General features: G+C 41.2%; 1 protein-coding gene across 1 annotated transcript in view; it reads right to left on the bottom strand.

Moving 5' to 3' along the window:
* Positions 1-9: 9 nt before the first annotated feature.
* The window catches only part of prox2 (prospero homeobox 2), a 14529-nt gene continuing 6588 nt past the window's right edge, over positions 10-7950 (bottom strand). The window contains exons 2-5 of the mRNA XM_014012486.1: positions 5427-6982; positions 3711-3818; positions 2256-2450; positions 10-367 (exon numbers count right to left, since the gene is read on the bottom strand). Of these exons, the coding sequence (XP_013867940.1) occupies positions 200-367; positions 2256-2450; positions 3711-3818; positions 5427-6962 (2007 nt within the window). The 5' untranslated portion in view covers positions 6963-6982 and the 3' untranslated portion in view covers positions 10-199. The remainder of the gene's footprint in view (positions 368-2255; positions 2451-3710; positions 3819-5426; positions 6983-7950) is intronic.

Below are 7950 nucleotides of genomic sequence, written 5' to 3'. Positions count from 1 at the left end.
GTGTGTGTGTGTGTGTGTGTGTGTGTGTGTGTGTGCGTGCATATGTATGAGCCAACTTTTTTAAACAAAAACAAATCTGTAAATTACCTCACTAAAATGCACTACAAGAAGAGAAAGGATCTCAATTTACAAAAAAAAAAAGAAAGAAAAGAAAGGAATCACCCATCCATTCATCTGTACATCTCATTTTTGTTGCAATCTACAAGTAGGAAGATGTCTTGAACTCCTCGGGGATGTCACTGTCCAGCTTACAGATGACCTTGTAAATGGCCTTTTTCCAAGAGGGGTCAGAATCTTTGGCTGCAGAAATGGCGTTGTAAAATTCATGCAGAGTYAGCTCGGCGACCTCGAGGAATCTGTCAGGAACCTGGAAAACCAGAGGGAGATTAAATTTAAGGGGTGCGGTTATTCTTGCATTGAAGAAGCTTCATACGTGACGCCGTGTTTTAGACAATCTGTCTTTGTTTGTCCTGAGTATGTGAAATGAAGACCTGTAAGCACGATCCTTCAAACAGTCAAGCTGATGAAAGGAAACATGGCTCTTTGTTCTCCRAACACAATAAATGTAATGCAGCAGTCATTAGCCTCTATTTTCTTGATCCTTAACTGGGCAGCTTTCTTGTAGGAGATTCTGACAAGCTCCAAACATTTTTTTTCCAATAATGAAATCAAAGCAAAATCCACCAACTAATATTTATAATCAATTAATGGTAGCATGTTGCCTGATGTCTTTCATGTTAGTTTTAACCTAAACTATATTTTATCTTGTCCTGAAAAAAACAGACACCATCTTGGTCAAACCTTGAAAATGAAAAGAGTGACTCTCAGCTACTAACACACYAAATTTCWAATTYATCTYGMTATCTGTAAAATTGCCTAAGAGACAGTCACTTTTATGTTGGCTTTTATCAATGAGTTGTAGTGGCCATCTTGAACTGAGTTGATTGCAGTTATACATGAACATCCAGTGAATTTAATCTGAGAGTGTCATTAATCACTGTCCAGTGGTTTGTCACATAYTGTGCTACCCAATATATATGAACAAAGATGCACACACGTAAACACAAAATCTTATGAATAATTATAGTGTTGAATATAACCTGTGTAAAATGGATTTGGTGTTGGTTTGGATCATGTAGTGAGAATCTAGGCTGGCTTCAASTGCAGCAGAGTCTAATATAAAACATCAATAAATGAAGCTCAGAGGCAAAGGATGATGGGAGAAATCCATTCCTCAGCCCCTGTTTCCCATCCACTTGCCCAGTTAGTGCCGCAGCAGTTTGGACAACGTATTTTTCTTTCACCCCCTCGTCTCCTGACACAAAAGCGTCCCTGGGAAAGGAATGTCTTGGTCCCAAGGTAAAGAAAACGGTCCCATCTCTTTCCCACCAAACGGCCTTCTCCCTCGGAATCCACAGCGTCTTTCTCAGCATTCCGCATCAGTAGCAATCTGTGTCTCGCTCAGGCGTGCTGGTCCTCTAATCCGGAGTTGTTTTAGTGGGATTTTGTGGCTTCCTCTTCCCACAGTTTGATAAAGCATCACTCTGGAGTTTAGATAATGGCTGCAAGGACTGGTCAGCCACAGGTGCAGCATAAAACACAGGTCAGCACCTAAAGTCACACATGTTCACCGCCACATGGAGGTCTTACATCTGCAGTCTCATCATGACTAACAGACGGAACCTTTCAGATCTGATGATCACGTAGTTTTGTTATGTTTAGCTGGTGAACTAATCAGAACATTGAACTACTAAGATTAAATTAATCACAAGTGAGGTTGGTTAGAGGGATCTGGGAGTTTACATGTGTTGTTTTAAATACCTGCAGATACCAAGAAATCCTCGAAAACACCTTGCCCAATTGCCAAAGCAAACCATTTAAACCAAGTTTTTACATATAAATATTAATTGCTTGACTTAAAAATGGTTTTATTCTGACATTTTTTTAATTACTGTAAATCCAATCCATTTTAGGTGTGCAATTTAAAGTTGGGGTCTGGACCTCACTGTTGGTTGTCAAACAGTAAATGGAAAAATGTAAGATGATTTCTAATAATCAAAATAAATGATTTGTTATGAAATATAAAAATAGTTTAGGATAACATTGTATTTATGGGGTTTTTTTTGTTTATAAGGGATTTTTATAACTGATGTTGGTCAAGTATTTCTTCATGTATGACCTAAAATAATCCTTTCTAATAAAAAACAATGCTGGATTTGTCAAACATTCGTGTTTGAATAATTAGTGAGACTTACGTGAAAATCATTGGCTTTGTTGTAGTGCATGTTCAGTGCCCGGAAGAGTTCGGAGTCCCTGCTGACGGTAATGTCTTTGATGTCAGTGACGCCGTCAACGATGGCCTGGCGGGCGAACTTCTCCATCTGGATGTAATAGAACTCCCTGAAGTTACTGAACCACTTGATCAGCTGAGAGGTGATGCAGCGATTGAACTGGAGGAGGAAAGAAAGTGATTTTAGTTTTGCACAGTTTTCAGAACAAGGCTGCCCTGCAAAACCGATTCTCTCACTGACTGGATCCTTTCAGCTACACTCGTGTAAAGAACCAGACAAAAAAAATAATATTCATAAAATGAAATTTAAAACTCCTAAAATCAGACTTAACTTAGAGCTGTAAAAATACAGCTTTTTATTATTGACTTTGTGATTCACCCCTTAGCATCACTGACTGCAAATCTGGATTTAGATGGTCAGCATGGTCCCTCTTTGCAACCTTAATTTCACAAATCTTTTCCCACCAATGTCTGAGATGAAAAAACATCTGTCAGAGGTCTGTGTTTTCAAAGATAGTCTTGACATTAGTCTTGTTATTCTATCTTGTCATCCAGAAAGACAGAAAAAAAAGGCCTAAGGGCTGGGCAGGCATCAAAGACGCCTCTTCTCTGTGGTGTGGTGGGTGAGAAAGCGGCAGCGTAAGGACAGAAGGAAGCTTCCCTCTCATTGACTCGGGCTGATAGGATGGAATCAGACACTGGGATTATGCGCTCCTTTGTCCAGTGCCACTTCCCACCACAGGATTGTAAGCAAGGAGGAGACGTTTCGCAGGGCTGCAGCGACAGCATCCTCCCCCCTGACCCTCGGGGTCATGGCAGACTGAGCGTCAGGGGCCGGCACAGGCTCAGAGATCCGGGACAGAAGATAGGAAAGGAGATGGGGAAAAAAAAGCTCAGTGATGTATGGAGGAACTTGGGCGGGAGGGAGACTTGATCCAGGTGAAATAAAGGTAGAAAGGATACATTAGGTTGAAAGAAAATAGCTAACAGCGATGAAGGAGACAGAAAGATGAGAGAAAAAAGAATGACAAGGCCAAAACACACAGGATGTTTTGTTTAGGACCGCCTGGTTGCAACTGCAAAAGTCTCTAATACCAACTCTCTCTGTTGACACTCAATAGCAATGCCTTGCCTACAGAGTCTTTTGTCACTCCATTTGCTGACTGGAGAGGCTTTTTTTAAAGAGAGAATGCCCCTGTATCTCCCTCTGCCCCCAGGACATACTAGCAGCTCAGCGGCTTTGTTATTTAAACCCTCTGCGTTTTTGTTTCTCTCCTCCGCCACACTGCTGACTTTTTTTTCCATCCCAAACACACACAGTGACAAGTAGACACCGAGGGCAAAAAAAAAACAGCACAAACACTTCTGTCTGCGTTTGACACGTGCTGTCGATTTGTTTCAGAAAGGTGCGAAGCCGTACCTTGACATCAGGGAAGAAGGTTTTCAGCACGTTGGAGCTGGGGTAGCGTGTGTAGAAGAACATGAGCTTCGCCTTCTTCAGATGACTCGGAGTGAGACCCTCCTGGATGTTTTGCACTTAAGTTAAGGGAAAACTGACAATTAAATCAAACACACACACACACACACACACCGCAAAGCCCGACGCAAAGTGATAGTGGAACCAGAGTATTGCATTGCCTCATCTTCGGCCTAAATTAAATTTCACTAAAGAACAGCTTGGCATTAACTTGGAAGTCAATAATGGTCCTAACATGCGCTTATTGGCAAAACAGAATTAGGAATTAGATTAGGGATTTTTAATTAGAGAGCAGAGCACTTCATGCCTGGGAGTTAAGGCAGCTTGTTTTGAAATGTTTTGAAATGAGATGCTGATTGTCAWATAGTAGTGCGGCAATTTAAAGACAGCATATGTTGCTTTTCCTTCCTTCTAAACAGTCGCAGTTATGTCTTCTGTTTTCATAAATTACTCCTCTAATTATTTATCAAGCATTAGAATATAAATTCTGAAATATGTTGCAAAATATATGATCCTTTCATAARTTTTTGAAGATGCCCATGACCATTTCCTGTGTAGTCCACTGCCTTAGGTCATAATATCTTCTTATCAGGTCACCACACCACACATTTATGAGGGAACCCTGCCTTTGAAATACGGAAGTGTGGATGAAAGATTTATGTGGCATTGTTCAAAGAGAAGCAGGGCTCTTGGCACTGTAAAGATAAAGTGAATCCTGAGCGTTACCACAAAATGTACTTCTCTGAAAGACGAACCGAACTTATCGCCTCTTGGATTAAATTGGTGATTATTTACTGCATAATGAGCAACACTATTATTTAAGATGCACATCCAGTCATGTTTAAAAAAAGAAAGCAACAAGAATAAAAAATAAAAAAATATTCTTCATAATCAAACAAGCTAATTTGCATTTAGTTTGGTAATCTTGCACTCTATATCAATCATATACCTTCTGACAAAGGGATCCAACAACAAATGCTCAAGACAAGAGCTCAAGTGCTATGGTAGGGAAGCACTTGTGGTTTCCACCAGCACTCAGATGTGACCTTTTAGATGCACCCCTATCACTCTGATGATGGAGAAATAGATCCTGCACCTTTTCAAGTCTGAAAAAAAAGAAAAGAAAAGAAAAAAAAAAAACGATTCTTCCTGAAAAAGAGGCCGAAGCTTTCTCTGCCTTTGAAAAATTGGCTTTTGTTCCTGGCAATTCTTATCAAAGCCTTGTATTCCTTTTTATTTGTCTTTTTCTAGACTTAAAGTCATTACTCGGCTTAGATTAAAGAAGATGCTGTAATTTTCTGTGGGGTTAGCGAGATCAAAGGCAAAATTCTCCTTGAAGTTTTGTTGCTGTAACTGCCCACGTCGAAGTGAACCTCGACCAGCCATTGTTCAAATGGACGAGCTAAAAATAATGGAAGTTTGTMCTGAATGAAAGGTAAATATTGTGTGTATAAATGATTAAAAATGTTCTGAGACACAGTGAATAAAATAAACAATATTATCAAAGACATTAATTATTTTACAGCAAAGTGTGAAGTGTTTTATGTGTAAAGAGTCATGCAGCCATAATAATATACCTACCATAGAGCTATAACAGTATGGTTTTCACTGAGACTACAAAAAATCAAATTCTTTCAACAGTTTAAAATCAAAGGATATATTGAGRGACATGTAGGGGTTTCGTTCAGCCATGCTCTGCAGTTCCCCGCTCTCCATCTTGACGTGAGGGAGACACAGGTTATCGACGGCCAACGCCCCCATGGAGGAGGAACGAGGGTGGTGGCCGAAGTGGCTGGATGTCACCTTAGACCTCATGGCGACCGTGTCCCAGGAGAGGTTCATCGTGTCTGGGGAGGTCCTGTCCATCGACGGGGGCATGCAAGGGAGAGCTCCAAAGCTAGAATGGGGCCCGTAYTTGAGAAGGTGCTCCAGGATGTGGCTCTCGTGCAGCGGGGTCGTGTAGCTGAACTGGAAAGGTGCGTGGTGCAYGGGGTAGGGCCTTTTCACAGCCGGCGTGACTGAGCTCACGGGGGTCACGTTTGGCTTGCGGACCACCAGTGAAAGMGCCTCTGTCTGGTCCTGTGTGCTTTGATCCTCTGACTTTTCATAGYACTCTGATGACTGAGACTTTGCTATGACCTCCTCAACCTGGGACTCGTCACGAGTGGAGTCAGTCATCTGGATCTTCCCGTCTCTAATCTGCATCTCTGGTGACGAGCACACACGCTGCTGAGGGGACAAGTCCAGCCCTGTGGAAGACACTTTCTTGAACACCCTGTCCACACAATCATTGATGGCACTGGAGAGCTCCTGTTTCAGGGTTTCCTGCAAATTCTGACTTTCACTTCCCTGAACCARATCCTTCTCCTTACAGTCCAGAGTCACCATGCTGCTGCTCCTCTCAAAATCCCACTCGCTGTTTACGTACGACTCGACGTTTTCTCCCAGGAAATCGTGCTCAGAATYGACTTCTGTCGCGTTTCTGCTTTCATATTGGAGATTTTTCTGGCTGTAAACGTGCAGAAACTTCTCTTGGAGTTGATGCAGGAGCATTTGCATGCTGTGCAGCTGCTCTTTCAACTTGTGGCATTCCTTTTCCTTGTTGTCGCTGGTATCACCGCCGCTGCCGCCGCCCCCGAGTTTCCTGTTCATCTGCCCACCTGCAGGACTGTGCTCCTGATGCTGAGGCAACCTTTGCTTCCGTTTGTTCTCTCTGAGGGATTCTCTGGCCTCCCTGGAGTCTCTGATCTCTGTGTCAGACCTCTCGCTGTCTCCATGCTGCCGGCTGTTGGGAGAGCCAGCCATGACCCTGATGATGTTTTCTACTCTGGCTCTTTTGGCCTGAAGGTGATCCGTCACAGGATGCTCACCTTCTGGGCCGGCTCCTGTGGAGACAGGGTTGCTGGGGGATTCGGCCCCCTCCACTATGCTGTCCTTTGAGGAGACACTGCTCTGGTCCTCTTGACCAGAGTCGGCAGCCGTGGAGCTGGAGAGGTAGAAGTGGCTTTCATCCAGGGCCCTTCTGYTGTGGATCGTCTTGCGGAGGAGCTGAGAGATGATGGACCCGTTTGAGTAAGAGGCCAGAGGCTCGTCGTAAACGTTCCTACGAAAGCAGGGCARCATGACCTCAGGCTTGTCGTCTTCGAGGCCTTCAGCTGAGTTGTGCATGTTCTGGTCAGGGAGACTCAGGTTCATTGTCACTGTGCGTCCTCTCACTACACATGTTGAAGAATTAAAGTCATATGATACACAACAAACGCATGAGACGATAACTCAAAGGTTACAGTTATTCAAAAATGAGTTGCATTTTATATCATCAGACTTTTTTCTTAAATCCTGTGTTTTTATTTACCTAATAACAAACACAATTAGCACATTTCCCATCACTTCTGTTTTTTTTAAGTTGCTGCATGTGGACAAACAGATAAACACAACGTCATTAGTCATGAACAGGTTTTAGTATTTTATTTTACATCATTAAMAATTTTTAGAATTAGTAAATTAAGACTTACATATAAGACAWTTACTACATGATAGATATATTTTAAGTATTGTAAAGTAATTGAAAAAATACTCYGTTAATTACTAAATTTAAACACAATAAAATTTAGATTCTCGCATTTAGGTTGCAACAAGGCTGGGGACAGACAATAAAAAGACGTGAGATATAAAATAAAAGATATCTTTAGCTCATAAAGATCCACAGATCACACATTATACACCACACTGAGCATGAATTACTCAGAAGAGAAACCACCATATAAAGTTCCTTTATTTTATTCTATGTCTGTTAATTTTAGGAACGATCTAACTGATTGTCAATAAACAAAACAGCTTTATTTAGCATTTTAAAAGCTRTACTGGATCTTTGGAGACTAACTATATTGTCTTCACATGTGTGTTTCATCTTTTTAAATACATTTAATACATATTTGATGAATGAAATAATTCTTTAACTCAAGAAGAGAATGTGCGTTGTCTTTTAACTTATTTGTCAAGCTAAAATTTTACTTTTTGTCAGAGAAATCTTGTCATGTATAAAATATTTAACTAGCACAGGTTAAAAATATTTTTAACATTTAGCAAAATTAAAGCTTCCTTTAAAAGAAACATTTTATGGTAGCTGCTCATAAAAACTGAGAATTGAGTATAGGCTTTCATTAAGTAATAGTATTTATTATTG

This window comes from Austrofundulus limnaeus, unplaced genomic scaffold (genome assembly GCF_001266775.1).
Source record: "Austrofundulus limnaeus strain Quisiro unplaced genomic scaffold, Austrofundulus_limnaeus-1.0 Scaffold2, whole genome shotgun sequence".
Taxonomy (NCBI): Eukaryota; Metazoa; Chordata; class Actinopteri; order Cyprinodontiformes; family Rivulidae; genus Austrofundulus; species Austrofundulus limnaeus.
The sequence above is the reverse complement of the archived record's forward strand: the minus strand, read 5'-3'. Positions and strand labels throughout refer to the sequence as shown.